The 25,382-nt window shown below is 36.4% G+C and overlaps 1 protein-coding gene across 1 annotated transcript; it reads left to right on the top strand.

Moving 5' to 3' along the window:
• Positions 1 to 1,538: 1,538 nt before the first annotated feature.
• On the top strand, positions 1,539 to 24,365 carry LOC140151774 (uncharacterized). The gene is made up of 9 exons (XM_072174111.1): positions 1,539 to 1,650; positions 3,370 to 4,625; positions 5,511 to 5,933; positions 11,437 to 11,526; positions 13,104 to 13,197; positions 14,606 to 14,715; positions 21,206 to 21,619; positions 23,937 to 24,078; positions 24,340 to 24,365. The coding sequence occupies exons 1-9, from the start codon at positions 1,539 to 1,541 to the stop codon at positions 24,363 to 24,365; spliced, it is 2,667 nt and encodes an 888-aa protein (XP_072030212.1).
• Positions 24,366 to 25,382: the final 1,017 nt, after the last annotated feature.

Genomic DNA, 25,382 nt, shown 5'->3' with positions numbered 1-25,382 from the left:
CTGGTTAAATACACACTGCACTTGTGTCTGTTTTACCTGTGCAATGAACAATGAGCTGGTATTATAGTTTCAGTTGGGTGAATGATTATAAAGCGAACGCAAGGTAACAATACTGTCTGGGCTTTTGTTTACTTAATGAGACAATAGTCTGCTTATTGTTAACCAGCGTTCTTGAAAATGAGAAGCATAATGGTTTGCAGACTTAACACGGTTTAGAAATAATTTGTTCATATTTTTTGGTGTTATCTGTCGTTTACATATCCTTCCTAAAACACAAAAGTACCAATATTTCCAAACACCTAAATTAGCTAAAAATTTAGGAAATGTTACAAAACTATATTTTCTAGAATTTCAGAGAATACTTTAAATATTGACTGGTTATTTTTTACACAGTGACGTCATATAGGCAATGGCATAATACTTCTAACATACACTAGGTCACACGTCAATGGTGAGCGCACTGAGTATTGTGTATAGGAAAAGCGGGCAGTACCGTAACTACAGTATATATGGCCTACTACTAGTATATAAAGTAAATCCGAACTGGTTTGCTGAAGGTCGAATTCCGCAGAGCCACGCCAAGCGCAAGATGTACAAATCAGCTCCCGGCGATACACTGCAGATCGCAGAATTGTGTGCATGGTTTACCACCACTCTGCCTAGCTATATAGTTGTGTACAATACTGTATGAGTTTCTTGTGAGTGCATGTTCATCTTAATAATAAGTCGGTTCGTACTTTTCATAAATTACTTTTTGAATCATAACTATCGTGACCGAGGATATCTTGCAACTACGTGAAGCTCGTCTGGCAAATTCTTAATGACTAAATTAAGCTTCACGTAATGAGTAAGTCGTACTTGATTGGTCAGTTTTACCTCCGAGTAATGAAAAACTCTAACATGATTGGTCAATTTGGCTCCACGGAACAAAAAGTCAGCTACGCGTAGCAGCTCCACGTTGTGGCGGTTGCGGCCTACCATATCAGTATCCCATATGATATTTCTATTGTAAGAAAATTTTATTTGTTGTCACATAAATCACAGGTTTCGTTTAAATGTAGGCCTACTAACTGGAAATTAAATGTACTAATTAGTGAGGACCCGTATTTTGCTGTGGATATGTTTAACTGCAATTTGCGGGTAAAAAATTTGAAATCCTGGGTAAAAATTTTGACAATATTCAACTCTTTGAGAAAATTATTTTATAAAGGAATGCTGGTAAAACCAGGTGCAATACAATGTACATTATTGACACACTATCACGCTCTTTATCTTCGTCAATAATAGAATAATCGATTTCAATCGAATTGAATGCATGAGTTTGTAGTTGACTACTGAGCGACCTAAGCGATCGATTGCTAGCCAATCAGATATAACTCCTTTTCTTGCGTTCAGTGAAATACCACTCGCCTGTCGCTCACTACCACTCGCCCGTCGCTCACCAACGGAGTATTAAATTTATATTTATCGTATAGGACGTCGACGGTGTGCATCAGTCAGTGCTACCTGTATTTTGGCCTATAGTGTGTTCTTCCGATATGTCATGGCAAAAGCACATTGCCAATATTACCAACAAGGCTGCTAGGCATGCTGCGCTGGAATCTAAGATCAAGTTCACAGAGGATACGGGAGCAAGCATATTTTGGCCTGGTAAGACCACACCTGGAGTATAATTGCAGGAGGTGTTTATTTGGAGGCAAATTTTCAGTGAAAAAAGAAAATCGGCAGTATCACTATCACTCAATTGAAGCCATATATTCGGTTGGTTTCCTGGTTCAGCTGCTACAAATCATGAAATAATAATGCGATCAAAAAATTTAACATAACATGATCATGGTGATAATACATACAGCAAAATTAACTATCATCATATTAATTAATCATGGAAGAAAATGCACTGAGCAGACCAGGTGCTAAATAATGTTTGAGAAAAGGGGGAACAAACAAGGTGTATTCAAAATGAAAAAAAAAATAATCATGCATAACTCGCAAATGCAAAATCGGAATCATGTGCAGAAAATGTTAGCAATTGAAGTCTTTTTGCAAATAATTTGAATTGCCGGTACTAATCTTCTTGTTTATTTCTAGTTGATTATATAGTTTTTAGTACATTATCATAATGGAAAATTAATTAAATTATGAGGTTACTATTAGGGGTGGAATTATTTTTACAAAATAACAGGTATTGTTTTCTGCAGTGCTTAAATATGTACAGACCCTAGATAATAAATCAAAAAGAAAAAAATCAAATCAATAAAGCTAACCCCCCTGTACATATCCCCTGAAGATTTGAAATTAAGGTTGCCAAATTCGGAAGACTTGCACTGTACAAAAGTAAAGCAGGGCTGTCAACTCTCACGCATTGGCCGTGAGTCTCACGCATTGGGTCACTTTCTCACTGTCTCACGCCAAGGTAGTATAATTTCACGACTAGGTAGTAAATCTCGCGCAAAAAGCTGGAAAATGAGTAAAATCTCACGCATATTCATGAATAATTTGTTGTTCCTACCCCCTCCCTCCCCCTTGTAATCCTTTTTCAGTCTACATAAAATTATGTCACTACTTTTTGGTATTGACAGAGCAGTATCCGGGCGTACCGGACTTCAAGATAAAGTCTTGACACCTTTTCCTCTTCTTCTATTTCACTGGTCTATCTCATCTGCAGTTGTGAAAGGCCCACCTAGATCTTTCAGTTTCTGAAGATCCTTATCAGGAAGCTCTTACCAAGGAAGGTCTAACTGTCAAAGAAATCGCAAAATGTTAGGGTGGATAGATTTAAGAAATAAGGATCTTCAGAAACTGAAAGATCAAGGTGGGCCTTTCACAATGATGCAGATAAGGTAGACCCAGAGGGCACTTTAATATGAAATGTATAGTGAATTCTCTATCTGTGAATGGATATAGGTGTAGGGCTGGCACGGTGAGAGCAAAATATCAAAAATATGGGGCCATTGGGTGAGAGTGTGTTTTTTTTATTTGGTGAGAGACGGTCCATTTCGATCTAAATTAAGGAGGTGTTGGGTGAGAATATGACCTTTTTTTAAATGGGGTCGTTGGGTGAGAGCCAAAAGAAGCCTCGAAAATTGATTTTTTAACATTCTAAATGGCTTCAAATGGCTTGTTATTTCCCAAAGACGTAACAAAATCAGTGATAGATGACGTGTTGCTGTTCAAATGGAAATTTAAGGGTCTTTGGGTGACAAAGCATGTTCTCATAAAAAATATGGGGTCTTTGGGTGACAGCGATGTTGAAAAAGGGGGTCTAAAACAGCCCTACATATGCGTCACCTCCAAAGTTGGAGTGCCCCCCTGATAATGCAAATAAGATAGCCACAAAATTACAAAACCTTTTTTTCATTTTTAATACAGATTACAGGATGTCAGCTGTAAGCAGTGCAAGGAAAAGAGGCGACACATCTTACGATTTACTCTGCAGAGGACTCGCCAAGTCTTACAGCTACAATCTTGTCGACTTAACTAACATAGTAAATGACTATCAACATTTATCATGTCGTGGAATTAGTCGTAAAATTAGAAACACTTTAATTAAACAAGTGGACAATATTTTTGAGACCATTGCAGTAAAACAAACAAACAAAGAGATTCATGCTTATACTATAGGAAAGAGCCATGCGAGAAAACGATTGAATGTAATATTTGATGAAAATGATCCTGAAACATGGGCATTGGATGATGGTATAAACGGCAGATGGAAAGAATATGCCAAAAATGGATACAGTGGGCTTATTGCATTAGTTGCCATCACCGAAAAGGTCAATCCGGTTAAAAAGGGAAACTTTGCTAATGTTGAACAGTACGCCATTAGACTGGAACAGCAACTTATTCACCACTACGCGGTGCAGGATACAAGATGTGAAAATAAAAGTTGCCATCCTGGTAATCTTTGTGATTCTAAAAATCCACCATATGCAGGTATCGTATATGTTGCATATAAGCTGAGGGATAAAGTAAATAGTCAGGAAGCAGATGTAGAAGACAATGATGATGCATCTCAATCAAATCTGGGAGATGATGAAGATCTAGATGTTATGTCATGCAGTGACCAATATAGCGAGGAAGACTCACCATTCATGATACCATCCATTCCTATTAAAAAACGAGCTGAAGGTTCTAAATCTATATCGGCAAAAATTCACTCAAGGCAGCTTACTCCATATCATACAGTTGAGTATGCATCTGAACGTTTAGGGCATTTAAACCACTTAGATAATGAGACAATTGACCATACACAAAGAAACAAAGACACTGTTGGAACATCAGAAGATCATGTAATGGATGGTTTACATGTAGACTCTATGGTAAAGAAAAGAGTTTCCATTGCGGTTTCAGATGATCAGATTGGTTCTCCCATGTATGTACATGAGCTAGAAGATGAGAGTTTGCCAAAGCAATCCATCTTACAAGTAACAGAGAATTCCTCGAACGAAGAAGCATCAGTAAATGTACACATACCTGTCAAACAGAAATATAGTCAAGAATTGAATGACAGTGAAAATAAGAAACCAACAAAACAGTGTTTCCATTATGGACCTTCAACTTCATCAGCCAGTCAAAATCCTGATGGAAGAACAACAAGAGACAATAATCAGAGAAAGAAAAACAATGTAAGTTTGTTTTTAATATATTATGTTATGCTCGTAAATTGGAAAGTCACTGGCTTAAAAACATTGAATTTAGGGGTTCATTAATATAGGGTCCACAACTTATAAGTTCCCCCTAAATACTTTTTTGAATAAGTCGTAAAATATTTGACGAAACGCAAAGGTGTAAAAATGTATGGGAAGCCTTATTTGTTTTACACATATGGACTAAATTATAGCCTCACACGTCATTGCGTTCAGTCACAATGGTTCATTATGTAAAAAAAGAAACCGCTTTAAACAGTGTTAAAAGTTGCATCTGAGTCCATAGGAATCAACTCTCAAACAATACAGTAGGCAGGTCTATTCATAGTGTTTGTTAAAGAAAACCTGACTGCTATGGACTCAGGTGAAACTTTTAAAACAGCCTATTTTCTTACTCAATTAACCATTGTGACTGTACGCAATGATGTGTGACGCTATAAATTGGTCCACATGTGTAAAACAAACAGGGCTATACATACCTTTTTATATTTTTACATTTCATAAAATATTTTTCGACTTATCTAAAAAAGTATTAGGGGGAACTTATAAGTTGTGGACCCTATAGAATTGAGGGCATGATTGATTGTTTATGTCTGAGGCAGAGCTAAGATGATCCCTGGTCATAGATGTATACCAGAATTTAAAAAACTATGAACATTCTTGAAATATCATAGCAGCCGGGTATTAATGTTGTTTTACATATAGGACCGGCTCACGCCCAATCATGTGTACAACTAGATAGGGTATAATAGGGCTTGTATTATTTATTTGTGAACCTATTTTTCTTTTGCAGTCTGTATTCAAGTTGATTAATAAATCCTATCATCAATACTTTTGTTAACTTTCAATCTATTATTTTTTCAGCCCAGCGCACATCAACTTATAGCACCTAGAGGTCCAACACCTGCCATTATTCAGCCTCATCAGCAAACGATCACACAAGAGGCAGGGAAAGCAGACACACCTGTCAATGTCAGCAAACCTAGACAACCTAATATGACAATTGAGAGCAAGCAGAGGACTACACCAAGGGGTCCAAGAACCCATCGGGTTACTATAAGTGTGCCACCCCAAGCACAAATGTCACAGCCAGTGGCACATGTACTGCAACAGCCGAGTACATCCTCATCAGAAACAGCCCCAGTGCAAATTCCATTGTCTCAGTCTGAAATTGAGAAGGCAAAGAAGTGCAAGAACTTCCTGATGACTGTGATTAAGTTGGCATCCAATGCTATCCATGCTCCAGAAACTGTGCAAAATGTCAAACATTTGTTGCAGAATCTACTTGTAAGTAAAGCACAAGGTTACAGTTAATATTTGTACTCTAGGGCTCTGACCAATTTGCAATTTTGGAGGCCAAATAATGCATCTCAATTTCTAAAATATGCAAATATATGTGATTTCCTGTCAAAAGGGCATTTTTTACTGAATCTGAATAGCAGGACCTTTATTAGGTTAACCAATAAGCTATGGTTGGACAACAGTAGACCCAAAGCATGATCAAAAAAGGAAAAAAAGAAAAGAAAACCAAAACAATGAAAACCAATAGATGTTTCCAGATAGCAAGATCGCCAGTGTGTTTTCATGCCGTCATACAAAATACAGTTTTTAATGAAAAATTCAGCTTACATGTATGGGGTTTCAGAATACATTTTTGTGATCCCAGAGGGTGGCAGGTCTGATAGAACAAATTATATGTGACCGTTCACGGCGAATGAGCCGTAAATTCCTCCCCCGGTCAATTTTGTTTTATTTTGTGTTTAAGGGGTACTACACCCCTGTGGTAAATTTGTGACTATTTTTGCATTTTTCTCAAAAATATAAAATTGGTAACAAAAGTTATGTATATTATTGGGGCAAGGAATCCAATTACTACACTGAAATTTCAGTGACTCAAGACAAGCGGTTCAGTATATATGATAGGAAATGAGGTACATCCTAGTGGTACCTTATTTCTTATCATAAATAACGAACCGCTTGTCTTGGGTCACTGAAATTCCAGTGTAGTAATTGGATTCCTTGCCCCTATAATATACATAACTTTTGTTACCATTGTGTTATTAGTTTTTGAGAAAAATGCAAAAATAGACACAAATTTATCGAGGGGTGTAGTACCCCCTTAAAAAATAAACATCATAAACTTAAAAATGGTATATCATTTGACTTCAAACGATATCCAGAAGCGGGGTTATGGTTTGTTAAACTTTGCTCCTTCAACAAAATTATAGCTTTTTACGTTTTTACATATGTCTCTTTTTCCACATTGCTGGCAATAAATATCAAACAGTCATGATTGACGGTCATTTCAAATCATCCCCAAGTCAACGAGGTTTAAGAAAGTTCTCTCATTGTTAATTGTTGGTTATGCATACCTGTACAAAATACAATGCCTGGTAACCCACCACTTGAACAGGATTTAGCAAAAGCAAACAAAGACCAGAGCTATTAAAGGTTCTATAGCCATCTAAGGTAGAAGCTTATTATCCACTTCAACAATAGGATTATTGATTAGTTTTTTACTATCAAAATGAGACGGATGTCGGGCCAGCTTAAGTTACCGATGAATATGACCTTCGTACACATTTTATACCGTAACTCAGAATACAATTTAGGGAATTTACGGCTCCTTTGTGCTGCCGGGTCACATATTATTAAAAACAATTTAGTAATTTAAAAGTCCCTTTTACTACCCTTTGTTGTTTCTCTTATAATGACACTGCCTGCATGTAGGAAGATAAATGAATATGTTGAATTTTACAATTATATGTAATCATATTCATATGGGTTTGAAATTTGAAACTTGGTAGAGGGAAGCAGGGGCCAGAGATTCTTGTCCAGGGCCAGATTTACCACAGGACACATGCTCAGGGGCCACGATTTGGGGCGGAAAAAAATTAATAAAATAATAAAAAAATATTTCAAGATTCATGTTAAAAAAAAGCTTGTTGGAATATTATAGCACACAGTCAACCCCGTAGAATTTTAGCATTTAAAAAAGCAAATGAAATATTGCCTTTTTGATCATTTTGACCGATTTGTGTTTAAACTCTATAGAGCTCTGCTTTGTGTGTAAACTCTATGGATGATTAGCACTAATTAGCACTTGAATTTGGATATCTTTGGTTAGAAATGATATTTCATTAGCAGCAAAGTAAGTTTAAACAGTCATTCAACTCAAAATTATTGAGAACTAACCTCAATATTTCGACGTGTAACACACATCCTCATCAGGAGAACTCTAAAGATGTTGTGAAGGAGTTGACTTCACGATTGACCTGAGGTGACCTGAAATGGAGTTTTCCTGATGAGGATGTGTGTTACACGTCAAAATATTGAGGTCGTTCTCATTAATTTTGTGTTGAATGACTGTTTAAACTTACTTTGCTGTTTGAATAACCAACACGTATGAACATTCACTCAGATATTTCATTAGTTAAATGTGTTGATTCTTTTCCAGATATGACTCTTTAAAAAAGGCATCATTTTGACCAATTTGTGATAAACTCTATTGCTGCTCCCCCTCTGAGTCCACCCCTGACTACTTAGACATTTAAAGGTCTAGCTTTTTTATTTTTCATCCAAATGAACTGGATTTTCTTTTATACACAGTATTAGCAATACAAATGATACCTTACTTACTTCATGCAACTTAAATTGATGTCTGAACACAGAAAATAACAATTCATAACAAAGCCACCTTATTTGATATACCAATTCAAGATATAATTATAAGACTAAGTAGAGGGTAGATAAATTATGTCATGAAAAGGACATTTATATTTGTTAACATTAACTTACATAGATTATTTTCAAAAATCTACATGTTGCCTTTTTTTGATACGTAAAATTTAATCACTAAGCAAAGACGGGCTAGGTAGTCTGGTAGGAAATGCCGTGCCTCTCACGCATGATTCCCAGATTCGAATCCTGGAAGAGATTTGGTTTTTTTTATATCCATTTTTAACCCAATTTTTTATTTTCATATGAAAGTATATATTCCACTATTAGCGTGTTTCTATTCGGACCATTTTCCGGTAAAAAGACGGTAAAGGGATTAATTCTGCTCAATATAAACTGACCTTCCCCGCTATTTACCGGTAAACAGAGGCGAGTTTTTATCCGGTAACGTTTTCCTTCTTGAGGAAGGAAAATAGCGGGGCCGCTTACCGGTGAACGTCAATAGAAACTCACTCCGTTCCGATTGAATGCGCATACAGGGAAGAAAACGGAAGTTGAGTCGCGAATTGACCTCTGCATCATCAATGAGCTAGCTTGTTTATGTATTATATAGGCTACCATTCCGTTCGCAAAAATTCTTAGGCCTATACAAATATTTGACTCACTTGCTATAAATAAAGTAAATGGGAGAAATGTTCATAATGCATTATCCCTGCATTATACATGTGCTAAATATTTAACATGAGTTAAGATTTATGACCCTAGTAAAAGCCATGAAATAAAACAACAACAACAACAGCGGATGAATCCAGCTGTGCATGCGAAATAAATAGAAATCAACTCGGATCCGCGGCGGTGTGTGCTTCAGAAGATTAGAAAGTTTTCATGAATTTAATATTATGTTGTTGATGTTAAATTACTATTCACTAAAAAGAACTGAAATTAAACTGAAAGATTGAATTCTAAGACCTATTTTTTTTGTGCGCAACAATACTGAGTACTCACGTCAATATCACTGAGGGGGATTCCCCAATGGCGTAAATTGATGTACGCGAACGAATGAAAACGCTAATAAAAAACATTATTCTTCAGTCTTCTTTTCTCGTGTTTGCTACCTCATTTTTAGCCAAACAATTAAGAAAATACTACAATATTAAAATCCACAATGCTTTGCGATTGACCCCAGTGCACGACCTTTCGCCGGCAAACTTTTAAGGTGTGTTAATTGATGCTGTCCATCGAGTGTTTACCGGTAAACAACATGCAATGGAAACTGACCGTTATCCGCCTTTCGCCGCTATTTGCTGGCGAACAGTTTTACCGGTAAAATACAGGGGACTCAATAGAAACACGCTATATGTAATATATGGATTTTTGCATTGATGCATTTTTTTCTAGAATGGTTCAGCATGGGTGTGAATAAAAGTCAAATATGTACCTAGGAGAAAAAAATATTGTTCAATATCCAGGGAATGTTATCTGGTGTGTTTACACTTACGTCAGTGTACATCAGGCTATTATAGACCTTTACCAATTCACAAAAAGATCAGATGTAATATTAACCCATACAAAGATTCTTGTCATTTGATTGGTCAATTACTGTTGATTATTTTTGCTATTCTTAGAAAAAGATTATTGCACTCTGCACGATCAAGTGTAATATTCAATTTTATTTTCCATTGCACTCACATGCAGCTACCATGCCAACACTGACATACGCGAGTAACGCGACCACCTCGACTCGCCAACTAAAGGTGTGGGTGTCGCTTCAAAAATAAATATAGTTTATGTATTTTTGTAATTTATTTTGTTTTGCTTGTGATTTATAAAATTAAGTAAAAAAAAAGGTGTCCCATAAAAGGTTACATGTAGAAAATGAACCACCTTTTTAGATGATACAACAAAACAATGTTATTTTTTCAGATATGTGTTTGCTAAGTTTCAATTCTGTATCTTAAAAGCAACTTAACTTATGAGCGCAAGATGACAGGGGTGTCGAGTGGCTAACCATCAAAATATCGCACAACGCATGCTGAACACAAGCACATGTTTGTTTTGAGATTTTGTCTTTAGAGATTAACATGTTTTTGGTGAAAACAGATCTGCACGCTGTATCTCCTATCATCAAACACATAGTGAAATGAATAACAATCTTTTACATATAGGCCTTGCTTGGATTTTGTTGACTTGAAATCACTGCTCTTTGTTTTTACATTTCTGATTGAACTCTTGGAATAAAACTGAACAAGTTTTATTCTATGTTTATTAGATTAAAATACTGCATCTGTCATGCTATGGCTGTGCCTACTCAAGTACCCCGCCAAATGCACGGTGGCTGTGACGGTGATATACGGTATTGAACCTTGTGTTGCATTATGTCGCGTAAAGAGCTTGGTCAGGAATGTCTGGAATGCAGGCTAAGTACGTAGGTTGTGAACTTGACATTCACAGTGGTACTAGTAGAGGGTACATAGATTATGTCTTGAAAAGGATATTTATATTTGTCAACATTAAGCCAGATTATTTTCAAAAATCTACATGTAACCTTTTTTTGGGACACCCGGTATGTATGAGTTACATAAAACTAAAAAAATATATTTTTATACGTTCAATGGAAAGAATATTTCCATTTGATGATATATGATCTGTTCCATTCAACTCGGCAAAGTCTCTTTGAATGGAACAGTCCATATTTCACCTCATGAAAATATTCTTACCATTGTACTCATAAACATTATCCATATTTGTATACCATATTGTCAAAAACAAGGGAAGTATTTCTATAGAAGTGACTCATTTGTCTTCATGGGTTAAGTAAAGATGTGATGGAAGTAATAAAAGTTTGAAAGAGCAATCAGTGGAATTTTGAGATGGTTGAACCAGGGACCTCCAATTGCAGTTGAAACTTTCTATTGACTGTATATGCAGAAAGGGCTAGAGAAAGGGTAGATGACTTCATTAAATGAAATATATGAGATCTGTACTTTTAGTAGTATTGGGATAGATCTAATACTTCCTTATTGTTTTTGACAATATGGTTATAAATGTAGACTTGATTAATAATATACTAGATTTAATGTTACACTCACAGTATAAAATGATATCTTTTTAGGATGGTAGAACAGAACCAGAGGAATTTACTCAGAAGCTTCAAAAGGAGTTGCACTCCTCACCCCAACCATACCTGGTACCATTTCTTAAGGTTAGTAATCACTGTGTACATTATCTATCAAGGAATGTCTAATGAAAACTTCAGGTCTTTTTTTTAAACATTCCAGGTGTGCTGCAAATCACATTCTTCAAGATGTTGAGGTGTGCTAAGGTGTGTGGTTTGAATCACAATCTTGGGAAGTAAAATGTACTGCATAAACATTTAGCTGTTTTGTAAATCGCGCTCTTCATGATCATTTTAGGCATGTGATGGGGTAGATGCAATCACACACGCACCCTCAAAAGACCGGCGCCCCTAACATGTTTTAAAAATAACTCTTGATGTTCAAGCAACTACTTGCACTCCTGAGTACTGAAGTCTCATGACACTAAAAACAGCACCATGAGAAAAGACAAAGAAAGAATTGATCGTTTTTGATCCTTTACATTTTATGAGTAGTACAATATTCGTAACACAGCAAAATAGGTCAAGTACCAATACATTGAGGCCTATGACCATGACCTATTTTGATCAGGCCCACTGTATTCTGTACAAGCTGCCTATACCGAAAGATTTTTCTCTTGCAGCGTTGTCTGCTTTATTTATATGAGGATTAGATCCAGCTCATTTGACACATTCATAGTCACCTTTTTGTCTGCTAATGACAGACTCACATACACTATCCAGCTCTTACACAAGGTCCCGAGCTCACATTGTCTTCAGTTTTGCAATCAGAGTGGTGCCTCCCTTAAATTAGTACTCTCAGTTTTGATGCATTGTGCAGGTAACAAATTGTAAAGTTTTTTGGACCTTCTATGATCTGCAAGGATGCTCATTCCATCCTTGACCTTGAATGACCATTTTGCTGCTGTTGAGTATCAAGGATTTCATCATTCTTCACAGCAACTGTACATTGATAAATTTCATTTGAGTTCACTTCTGGTTGTACCTGTGAATTCAAGGGGGAAAGCTTCCTCTGCAGGGTGTCCTGCCCTTAGTATTAGATAAAAAATATTTCACCTGCAACACTGTGTTTTGACTATAAATCCCTCAAACAACCTACTTCGGTTTATAAAAGGAATTGATGTAAGATTAAAAAACCATTACCATTTTTCTGAGTGAAGTCAGGTTGTTTGATTATACAAAAGAAATTAACAATGGAAGTTAAAGCATTCGTGAAAATTATAATTCAATGTGTGCGACACAATTTTTTCCAAGATCTGCCGATTTATCGGTTTTGACACGGCAACTAGAGAAATGTTATTATTCAAGAGTATATCCATTAAAGGGGCATGTTCCAATTTTTCCATCTTCTGTTTTCTAACTTACATTAAGGCCTACCATTAAAAAATATGTTTCCAAAATTTGAGTTGTATTGCTCCGGCGGTTTTGATATGAGAAGCAAAAATGTACATTTCAATGCCCCATAGCATAGTATACACTTCCGGTGCGGTTACCATAATTCACTGTGAAAACAAAACAAAACATGTCTCAGGCATTAAATTGTCGGTTGTAAAAAGATACATATGAGCTATCTTCTGATGCCAAAATCACAATTTTGATGAAGAAAAATGGGGGATAAGGGTCAAGACTGTTTTACCAATACTTTTATACTTTATACTTCACAGAAAAGCTTGCCATTACTGCGTCAGACCTTACCGTATATTGAGGAAAGGATATTTCTCAATCAAGATGCCTTAAAGGAACGTGTTAACAGATCATGTAAGTTACGAGGTGAACACCATCAAGATACTGAGATCATAACTGAAATCACTTCCACTTCCCCCTTTCTTGCTGAGTTTCACTGGTAGCTGAACAAATCAAGTTCTGTATTCTTGTTTACACCTACAAATGCCCAAGTTCTCTACCCCTGGCTACCTTTCCTCTCTGCTTCACACACAGAAATCCATCTACTCTCTCCATTCAGCTGCTGGCAACTCCCTTGTCATCGTTAGAACTTGTAAGTAAGTATGCTGGGTGTGAGGGCCATATCTACCCCCCCCCCCCCCCCACTTTGAATCATCTTCGTATCAATTCTTTCAAGAATCTCCTGAAAACCCAGCTCTTCCCAAATATATGTGACGTGTCATGTCAAAAGGAGGCAGTTTTGGGCAGGATCGTAAATGGAGAAATAGCCAAAAATCTGCCGGGGTGAGTTTTTCACATATGGGGTTTGTTGTGAATTTGTGATGTTATTAATGTTAAAAACATTGACTGATAGTTTCAGACCAGAATATAACTGGCATCTTGTATTTTTTGAGACATTTTTGAAGGTAATTCGTACTCTCAACATTGTCAATAATATTTTTAAAGGCCGATATCTCAATTTCCAATTTTATAATACCATAACTTAGGAACTCAATATCTCCGCTTTGGAATGTCCAATTTCATTACGGAAACCGGCATTGTGGAGTAAAATATCTCTATATTTATGATATGTAAAAACCTTAAAATTGATAAATTGCCCAAAAGTGTTTCCTTTTGACATGACACGTCACATATAGTCTCTGGTTTCTGTTGTCCCCTTTTTCTCAAGTTGCTTCCTCTTTTTCTTAGCACATGCATCCTATGGCAATTATATCACTTCATAAATCCCTGATTTATTATTATTGTAACTAAAATATGTGCTTACTGAACATTTGGTATGATATTGACCATGTGTGACATAAACATCAAGTTGTCTGAAAGGAAGTTCCTGGAAACTTAAACATTAAATATTCAAAGGCCCTCTGACTACAAACATGGAAAAATGTTGGCACACTTTGTCTTTCTTTTGGTATATCTCTGCCACCGCTCCCCAATTCAATGTTGGACAAAGCCATGTTATCAACAGGTCTGTGAGACTCTCCAACATTGAAAGATGGGGAAGGGGAGTCTGTACTTTACATATTTTGCATACATGTTTGACTCACCTCTCCAATTTGGATAGGGCACACAAACTGCAATGTATGCCCTGTCAGTTGCTTTCAATGCCTTCATCTTAACTACAAACATCTTTGACTTGAGAAAAGAATGTTGACCAAAAGAATGGTTTGGTGTTAGTAGAAAACATGTTTGGTTCAGGAAGTGTGAAAGAGATCATGGCAGTATTGTTTTTGTAATTATCATTTTTCGTAATTATTGTTCCTAGGTCAAACACATGGTCTACAAAATGCTTCTACTGAAGTGATAGATCTTATATCATTCGCTGCACAAACAGAATTAAAAACACAATTTCGTGGCATAAGAGAATCATTTACGGTAAGTACTTAGATAGTTCTGGAAATACTATTTTTTTACAATTATATTTTACTATTATTTGCTTGTGAGAGCAAGGGTGAAATTTAGCAGGCAATGGGCATGTCCCAGAGCATGGCCCGTCATGCCATACGAAAGTAAGTTGCACAGAAAATAACTGTGAAAAATGAAGCTTATTTTCACTGCCACTGATTTCCAATGTACCATACCCAACCCGTTTTTGGGTGACATTTGCCATGGATTGTGCAGGTTTGTGAAATTTGGTGGGAATCAACACTGAGGCGAGACCAAAAATGTCAAGATCATTTTGGGGTTATTCGGGGTCATCCAGGATTCTGTCCACTAATCCTGCTGTCAGTGCAAAAGCAAGCGGTCGTGAAAGCAGGCGAGACTTGTGGCTCGAGAATCTCATTGTCTTGTTATATGCTTTCAAGGATCATAAGTTGGCTGTATTTTGCCTTGTATACAGCTGTTTTCACCAAACATTTGAACAAATATTTGTTATCAAACATTTATAGTCAAACGGTTTATAAACGTATAAGGAGCCACGCACTAATTTAATTTGTCAAATGTTTATGGAGCAAAATGTTTGTCAAACATTTTATTTTAATCATCTTTTATTTGTTTTACAAATGTTTGCCAAAAGTTTTGAAATTTACGTTTAATTCATGATTTTTGGCCAAAAATATGATTTAAAAAAATTTTTGTTAAAAAATATGATTCTTGGTAAAAAATTTGATTTTTTTGGTGAAAATGTAATATTTAGTGAAAATGTAATTTTTTTTTTGAAGATGTGATTTTTGGTCAAAACATTGATTTTTAGTCATTTTTGATCAAAAATATGATTCTTGGTGATTAAAATGTGATTTTTAGTCAAACTCAAAATGTGTTTTTTAGTCAAACTCAAAATGTGAATTTTGATCAAAATGTTTATATGATGAAAATTTACAAACATCAATTTGATGATTTTCTTAACAAAACATAAGATAAATGTTTAAAAAAGTTACTATCAAACAATTTCTACAAATTTTAACAAAACATATTTATTAATTGTTTGCCAAACATTTATTTAATTCATTTACGTGGCTGTGTACTCTAGACATTGTTTCTTTCGCGAAATTGAGCTTTTTTGAAATGCATTTACTTCGTTATGTTTTTTATAAATTATACAAGGAAAGAAAATCCAGATTTGTTAACTCTAACTGCTCTATTTTATGGATTCTATTTCACTTGTTTCCGCAATTTTAAGGGAAAGAAAATCTTTGTTGTTCCATCGGGGTACACACGCTCAACAACGCATCGCGTTTTGTAGTCGCGCAATTTGTTAACACACAGATACGCTACGCATACACAACGCTTATCTGCATGCACGGCGCATCTTATGGAAGCACCACGGAAGCACTGATTTCACAAAAAACTAGCGGTCAAATGGCTCCGTTTTAGCTGATAAAATGTGAATTTTTTCAAGTTCTTTCCCCCGATTTAAACATCAAGATATAAATAGATTTCGCCCAAACTTCTCAAGGGGCTGTGGATTTACCCGATGTTTACGTAATGTAAGGTAGAAAAACAAGAAATGCCGCATTCTCCTGTGAGCTTCGATCAAAGTGCAAAATGTGACCACTTTAAACTTCAACGGCCTTTATTTCAATGTTCATTTTCTCGGTAAAATGACGATTTAGGTACACGATAACTCAATAAATACAGCATCTATAGGTAAGCAATTATGATCATCATAAAAAGCATGATCGACTTAAGAAACTGTTTTCTCATTTTTTTATATTTTGGTCTATTTCCGATTTTAGGCATCATTTTGTGCAAATAGGCGTTTGTGAATTTTAAAATGTTCATTTTGATGCCTTATATGGTCAATATCTCTAAAAATAAGGCCAATATCAAAAACTAAAAAAAAAACATTCTTGGAATGGTGCCTGAAGACTATGAAAAACAAAACAAAAATTTTTGGAAAGAGTGTTTTTTTGTTATGATGTACCAAACAAAAATTGCCAACAATTCACTTTTTTGTGATTTTCTTCATAATTGTTGTTTTTACACCAAATCTGTATTTATATTGAGATTCATTGATGTCTTGCCTTTATAAAAATATATACTTTTATATGTCTTGTGTGAATAATTGCAAAGTGAGTACCCCCGGGCTTCCGAGCTTCCGTACCTCCGGATGCTGTATATTTTGAATAGACAGGCGGATTGACTTCAGATTTTCAGGATAGGTGGATCATGGTTAGAAACTGTGGCTACTTTTCTTGGGTGGTGTTCAAGGTCATATACTGAGGTCAAATGTCATTTGAGGTCAAATAGTAAAATACCATTATTTAAGACTTTTGGTTCTCTCATATGAACAATTCAAATCCTATTGCAACCATTATTATGTTTTTGATGAATCCAAGTGTATGAAAATATTGGATCCAACACATAATAATGATAAAATTGGATGCTTTACGCCCAATTTTTATTGGTTTCGCTATGAGTTTTAAAATATTGGACTCGACTACGTCTCATCCAATATTTTAAAACTCATAGCTCTATGTGAGTACCCCCCATAAATATGGGCTCAATCGATCCAATTTTATATCAAACTTGGGTCATTGCTGCACTGTGGAAACCCTCATCTATTGGTGGTGTTCAAGGTTATATATGGAGGTCAAAGGTCATTTGAGATTATGTGTAAAATACCATTATTTAAGGCTTTAAGTTCTCATATGAACAGTTTAAATCCTATTGCAACCAAATTTGGGTCATAGCTGCATTGTGGGAACCCTCATCTATTGGCAGTGTTCAAGGTCATATACTGATTATCAAAGGTCAATTTGTAAAATACCATTATTTGAGACTTTTGGGTAAAATTTGGTCTCATATGAACAGTTGAAATCCTAAGGCACCCAAATTTGGGTCGTACCTGTATTATGGATACCTTCATGTATTGGTGGTATTCAAGGTCACATATGGAGGTCAAAAAACAGAGGTCATTTGAGGTTATGTTTGTTTGTTAACCACTCATACAGTTTGACATTTTATAGCTGTTATAATCTTTCCGAATTTAAATCGCCCCATGGTAGAGGCATCCCACCGTTTCTAGTTGAATGTTTATCTGTTTATTGTAATGTTGCATGCATTTGTAGTATATTAAGTAAAGTCAATGTTAATGTATAAGGCAAAGAGGGGCATTAGGTACAGGGTGTCCCAGAATGATCTATACCGGAAAAGATGGAATTTTTTAGGTATGAAGGGCATGTTAAATGTTCATATTGTTTTACATTTTAAGTTTTACATATATTTAGATTTCTCAGATTTTTTAGATTTTAAAAATTGGACGTTTCTAGTAGAAGTTACAGAAGATTGCGTAAAAATGGTGAATTCTAAGTTTTGACAACGCAACCTATTTTGAAAACCTGTAACATTACTAACTGTTCAGCACAAAGTTATTTGGAAAAAGTTATGCAGGTATTTTAGTTGTGCCCTGTTCATATTTCCACTAAATAGCCGATATCTATCTATTATTTATGACGTTACGAAGCAATCATTACATGGAATTAAGGATTTGCGGCCTAATCCCATTCTCTCTTTGGCGGTAGTTTTAGTTATTGTGGTGTGAGGTCCATGTCATTTGAAATGCTTGCAGAGTTCGAACTGGTTGTGGTACAGAAAAGATGGCTCCTCAATTTATTGTACAGCAGCGTAGATTTCTTTCAAAAACTTACTGGCAAAAACCGGCAGCTATGTTGAGACGCAAAGAAGATTCATTAGACGATTTCCGCGAGCACGCGTTCCAGTCAAAGGAGCGATAGTGTATAACGTAAAGAAGTTTGACGAGCACAGAACTGTCAGGAATCGGCAGAGTGAAGCTTCAGGTGCTCGTAAGACTGTAAGAACTAGAGCGAACATTGCAGCTGTCCGGCAAGCTTTAAGGTCCGACTCCAACAGTAGTTGTCGTCGAAATGCTGTGCCAAACATCCCACGTTCTTTATTTAATCGTATTGTGCCATTTTCAAGGGTATGCGAGTCGTTTATGCTGAAAATGAAAAGCAGTTTTTCATCGATTTTACATTATTGCATGCCACGCCAAAACAAATAAAGGTAGCGTGCTGAAATTAACAGAATAAGTAGGAGACATGTCCAGCATTATAATGCATGTATCAAAAATAGATACACTGCCCGTCTTCTATTTTTAGTTATTTTTGCAAACACGGTACAAATCATTCTGGGACACCCTGTACCATGGGGCATTAGGTACTGCCCAATAAACAAGTAATTATTATGCATATTAGGGAATACTGACCATTATTTTAAATATGCCTTGCAAGAGTGGTTTTATAATAGCTACTCATTAAAAATGATCAGTGCTTATGTAAGACTCATGTTAGTTGCTCATCACAGTTTGACCCAAACATCATCTTGGCAGACATCTTCAAAGTACACTGTACACCCTGAACTTTTTAGTATCTCGGACTAGATAAAATACATCATTTAACATCCTTTCTTTCCACATGAGGTATAGATCAACAACTTTTGATAGTTTCATCTGAAAGAGGACTCACTAACAAGCATATATCAAGATTTATTTGTTAAAGAAATGAAGCTCAGACAAACTGGTATTATAATAAAGGAGAGAAAAAATCAGAACCGCTTGGATTCGAACCAGCGAGCACCACGATTACATGTCGTTGAGTTCACCACCACACCCATAACAGCTCATGGTGGATCTGCCGGCGAATTGAACATGTAATGATTTTATTCTCTCGAAAAGAGTAAATCTCATTGGCCGTGAGACATTTTCGAGAGAATAAAATCATTACATGTTCAATTCGCCGGGAGATCCGCCATGAGCTGTTATGGCGTGTGGTGGTGAACTCAACGACATGTAATCGTTTGTCTGAGCTTCATTTCTTAATTATTATATATTTCTCAGGCATGCATCCTCTGGATCCTCGCATTTAATATTTAATGTTTCATATTGAATGATGTCCTGCTAGGGCACAGCAGATAGGCCACCCTCTCTATTCAAATATAAAATTAAAAAAAAAGATTTATTTGTCTCATTAAAAGATTTGAAGAGAAAAATGTCATGTTGAAAGTGGACTTCTGACTGATGTTACCACTTTCGCCAGGCCTCTTAGTAAATTACAGATTATGGTGTGCTTCTTTATAGATTGCACTAAGACCACAATTGTATTATGAATTACATTTAGTTTGCTTATTAGTAGTGTAAAAATAGGTAATTAACAGAATATACCCTATATATGTACTTTTAAAGACAATTTTGCAATTTTATGATTTTTGCGATATCTGGTGGTCCCTAACGCCACATACTACGTTTTCAGTGAAATATCTGTTCCCCATGTATAAATCAGTTGTCCAACAACTTTTAAAGTTTGTTGTACTAAATTATAATTCTATTCAACTGGACTTACTATTTATGATGGCTACGGTATCACGTCATATCCATGATGCATCATCAGGCCGATGTTTAAAGTTTGTGCTTATTTTATGTCATAATGGGTTTGTAGTAAGTTAAATTATCCAACTATGACATGTTAGGGTCAAATCATAGCCATATAATGAAGTTAGAAGTGGTCCTTAATGCCCTGTACATGTATGTACAATATGCTGGTGTACTACAGAAAAAGCACTGTGAGAAGAAGTAGCAGCCGAACAAGAAGTCAAAACCAACCAACAAAAATAACAAGAACCCTAAAACCAAGCCAGTAAAAGATGGCAAAGAAAACAAAAAGTGGACAATGAAGATGATCCTGACAAAATATGTCCTGATTGTGGACTGGAGGACATTGGTCATGTTGGTTGTGGTTGACTCCAGTGCATGTTTTGTAACTTTTCTGGCATTTTGCATATGGAGAAGTTGTGGGCTCGGGAGAGGACTGGAAAGACCAGGACTGCATGTGTCAGTTGTTCCTCACATAAAATAAACACCATACTGATATAAGACTTTTAAAGAGAAACTCTTAAGAACGATCAAAGGTCTCAAAATGGTCAACAAACATGGTACTAGTTGGTGGTACCTAATGCCCCACCATCGGGGCAATAAGGACCACTTGACATCACTGTAAATAAATGCATGGTGTTGGAAAATGAACGCATTTTTGGCAGAGTTTTTTCCTGCGGTACATAGCTGAATAACAGGTCTATCAAGTGAAACCATTAAAAACAGAGACAAGTATTAAATAAAAGTCAGGTATGATAAAAACTAATGATGGTGGTCCCTAATGCCCCACTTTACCCTATAATATGTATGAAGTAACAATTTGTACATGTATCTATACTTCGCAAGAGAACACAAGATGAGTATTTTGTGCATAGGGATTGCACATTGTATTGTATTGTTTGTGTCCAAGTAGTCACACACAAAATAGAAAATTTACATAAAATGTCTTGCAAAATTTTCCCAAGTCATACCACTTTTACGTTTAATGTGTATTAACACCACCATAACAATGTAACATTATTTTTCCTTCAACAGTTATTACAAACACAACACTTTTTGCTGATGATGGATAAAAACATTCATTGGTTATCCAGCATGCCAAACCCCAATGAGGAGCAGAAGCAGCAGCTGCAGCAGTACCTGCAGGTTAAGAATAAAGTCGTCCAGGGATCACGTAACTTGGAGATGCTGCATAAAAACATTCATAGGTTATCCAGCATGCCAAACCCCAATGAGGAGCAGAAGCAGCAGCTGCAGCAGTACCTGCAGATTGAGAATAAAGTCGTCCAGGGATCACGTAACTTGCAGATGCTGCATGAAAACATTCATAGGTTATCAAGTATGGCAAACTGCAATGAGGTGCAGAAGAATCAGCTGCAGCAGTACATGCAGGTTAAGAATAAAGTCATCCACAGATTACATGCACTCATCATGCACAGTAACACACAAGTAAGTAACAAACCTGTGCTTGCTTGTTTGATTTTCAAGTACATTTAGATGTAACTAGAATCAAAATACGATATTTCAAGAGACAAAAAGTTGCAGATCAAAGTTTACCAGCATCTCTCGTTTTCAAAATCACCATTGTGATATGCCAATATTGGACCATGTTGTTGAGGTGCTGTTACGTTTGCTTGCTAGGCAAAAAAAAGTATGTCTCAATGCTGAATGAGCTGTTTTCATTATTTTTTTCTCCTTTTTTTTTACCTGACACGAACTCAGTCAAAATAAGCTTGGAACTTTTAAAAATTATATTCTTATATACATAATGAAATATTTTCTGAAATTTGAATTTAGTTAAGCAGTTTTTCCAACAATGCATTTATAACACATTTTTACAGATATTTTTGTATAAAATTCAATTGGCCAATTTTTCCAAGACAGAACTCTGTTGAGTTCCAGGTACCAATCTAGATCCCAGAAATGCACACTGCAAAACAAATGTGTGTAGTAGCGGTTAGACATATTTTTTGTTTTGTCTTATATATTTAGGAGATGACAAAAACCCTGGTTCTATGGACCTAACAGACCCATATTTTGCATTGTGGTGATTGTTTTCTTTTAGCTGTACTTTTGGTGGAAGTAGATGGATATTGACTGAATTTTCAACTTTGTCAATATTCCAGAGCTTTTTAGAGTCATTAGCTTCTTCAAAAAAAAAGAAAGAAAATCCTTACCAACTTACCCTACTTTGCAAGTCTTTCCGCCCTTAGAACAAGTTTGTCTGATTTTGTTTTTTGGTCGCCTTAGAGAAAAGTTCTCCTAAAGACTGCCCCTTTACCTGAACTGGCTTTTTTTACATTAACCATTATCATTGTTGAACTGAACATGCAATCTATCCATTAGAGTATGGCTGTCATAAAAATACTTCAGAGCATTAAAAGTGGGTAATGGTGAATCCAACGGACGAGGACACAAAACACATCAAGGATCAATAAATGATACAAGAGGAAACCTTGAATATATGAACAACTGGAAAGAAAAAAAAGGCAAGGTACACCAACTTGACGTGTGGGAACAAGTAAAATACAGACTAGACAGGGCAGGGCGAAGTGGGGGACACAATAGGCATTAGAAGAAAAAGTGTACTAGAACAAGTGATGAAAATCACTGTGCACATGAACGGACATGAAAAACCAAACAACCAATGTAGGCCTAAAACAGGCAAAGTTCGGTGCCGAGTACCAAAGTTCGATGGTCAAAAATTGTCAATTCCAGAACCCACGGAAGGGTCAGGAAAACAGTACAAAAGTACACTGGAGTGATGAAAATCACTGTGCACATATAGTAGACAAACAAAACTTAACAGACAAAAAATCAACCGACGTTTCGAGCAGATAAACTGGACTTCTTCAGGGACAGACGACAAAATATCAAATTAAACAACGAAAACTACATGCTGTAGTTTAAAAACAAATACAAGACAAAAACTGAAGGCAAGTTAAAAGGTAGCAAACAAGACAGGCCCAGAGCAACTATAAGCTATGTCTATACTGTAAGAAAGCATGTTCACTACTAAGTGCTGAGAAGCAATATGCGAATAGACAACACCAGAGGACAATAGGGTATTGTCCTAATTGACAGGATGTAAATGTCAAGAGGGGTCATAATCAATAGAAGAGAAATGGATTGAAAAGAGGATATTGGACTAAATTGGAAAAAAGTGTCACTCAAAAATATAATAAGAAACCGCATCATCAGTTCCTCTCCTGAGGCGCTTCAGAAGAGAAAAAACGAGGCGGATTCAACATGGTTAAGATAAGACGGTTTTTGGCGATATAGACGGGAGACAAATAAGGGGAGTCCTAGGTCCGGAACCATGACGGCTGCAGGGGATCCCCAGCAAAATCAGAAAAAGTGGGTAATGGTGAATCCAACGGATGAGGACAGAAAACACATCAAAGAGCATTACTTTTTACAACAAACTGACATGCACTAGTACAGTTGTTAAATAAAGCATTGTTGTATTCTGATGAGTACAGCATGAATTTTCATAAATTTTATATTTTATCTTTAAAAGACTGGAAATGCCATTCTGTATTTTACGACTGTTTTTTTTAATGGTAGGATGGATTTGGAATAAGATAATTCAGGGCAGGGGATACATTTTAAAGTGAAAATAGCAGGATACTTAGGTGGAATACAATCTTTACCAATATGTGCGGGGAAAATTTCTGCTCATCTTCTTCTAACAAAATTTCTGCTCATCGATCTTGAACTTTCTGACAATGATATCTTTCCTGTGCCTTGACCCCTCACTTTACAGCTTGCTGCCGCACAGAGTGTCACATCAAATGCGTCCATTACACCAGCAACACAGCAATCGGTAGCAGTGTCAGGACCATCAGGGGGTATGATCCTGCAACCGACCAACAAGACCAGTACCCTAACTAGAAGGCTATATATTTGTACACAAATACGGCTATACCCGCATGTTATCGGTTTACACAAACTTACAGTCCTTATTTGCTGAGGACTTAGGTTGCTGTTGTCAGTCTCTCTAATTCACAGTGAAGCTATGCAATTTGATAGATTGAAATTCACAATGTGCAATTTGATTAGGGAAAGCTATTCCAGAGGGAGTATGTAAATTAAATGGAACAGCCATTTCAGAGGGAGTATGTAAATTAAATAGATCAGCCATTGGGTATGTAATTTAACTGGAACAGCCTGGACGTTTCTGTCATCTAGATGATTATAATTACGCAATTGTCTGTGAATGGGATGGGGTGGGTGTTATTAACAATATAATTCAGAGGTGCAATCTGTGTACAAACTCCGAGCCCTGAAGTTGCTTTATTTGATGATAAACGGACAGCCCTTTTTAACATTTGGGGCCCTGGCCCATAATATTTGACTTATGAGGCTCATGTACACATGTTGAAGTATAATTCTCAAGTGCTATCAGTAGACTTAAGCTGGGCACTGTAGCTGCTTTATTTACTGAGTAACGGCTGGCCCTATGTTTTAGCGTTTAGGGCCCTGGGCCCATATTATGTGACATATGGGGCTCATATGTACATATAACAATATAATTCTCAGGTGCAGTCTGTGTACAAACTTTGAGCTTTGGTGAAAAATGGCCGGCCCTTTGATTTAACATTTGGGGCCTGGGGCCCATAATATTTGACTTATGGGGCTCTGTGCATATGTTGAAATATACTTCTCAAGTGCTATCAGCAGACTCAAGCTGGACATTGTAGCTGCTTTATTTACTGAGTAACGGCCGGCCCTATGTTTTAGCGTTTGGGGCCCTGGGGCCCATATTATGTGACACATAGGGTTCATATATACATAAAACAATATAATGCTGAAGACCTATTAGTGTACCAAATCTAAACCCTGTCGCTACTTTATTTGTTGAGAAACGACCGGCCCTTTGTTTTAACATTTGGGCCTCTGGGGCCCCTAGCCTTAAACATCTGGGGCCAAAATGGGCAGAAGACACATTACAACTTAGGGCCCATACATGTGCCACATATGAGCCCTAGTGCCCTTGTAGTTTTATAGCTAGCCTTGTTAACCTGTTGCCCCTTATTTTAACATTTGGGGCCCTGGGGCCCATAATATATGACATATGGGACTCATGTATACTTGTATATATAGAGTACCCTGGCTCTATCAGTGTACCAACTCAGGGCCCGAGGCTGCTTCATTTAATGAGAAACCGCATGCTTTGTATTTTTACATTTGGGCCCCTGGGGCCCGTAAC

This window comes from Amphiura filiformis, chromosome 5, assembly GCF_039555335.1.
Source record: "Amphiura filiformis chromosome 5, Afil_fr2py, whole genome shotgun sequence".
NCBI lineage: Eukaryota > Metazoa > Echinodermata > Ophiuroidea > Amphilepidida > Amphiuridae > Amphiura > Amphiura filiformis.
The sequence above is the reverse complement of the archived record's forward strand: the minus strand, read 5'-3'. Positions and strand labels throughout refer to the sequence as shown.

Coding starts and splice junctions, on each gene's coding strand:
- LOC140151774 (XM_072174111.1), top strand. CDS start 1,539: ATGTCATGGCAAAAGCACATTGCCAATATTACCAACAAGGCTGCTAGG. Junction 1,651..3,369: donor AGCAAGCATATTTTGGCCTG/GTAAGACCACAC, acceptor TTTTTAATACAG/ATTACAGGATGTCAGCTGTA. Junction 5,934..11,436: donor ATTTGTTGCAGAATCTACTT/GTAAGTAAAGCA, acceptor ATATCTTTTTAG/GATGGTAGAACAGAACCAGA.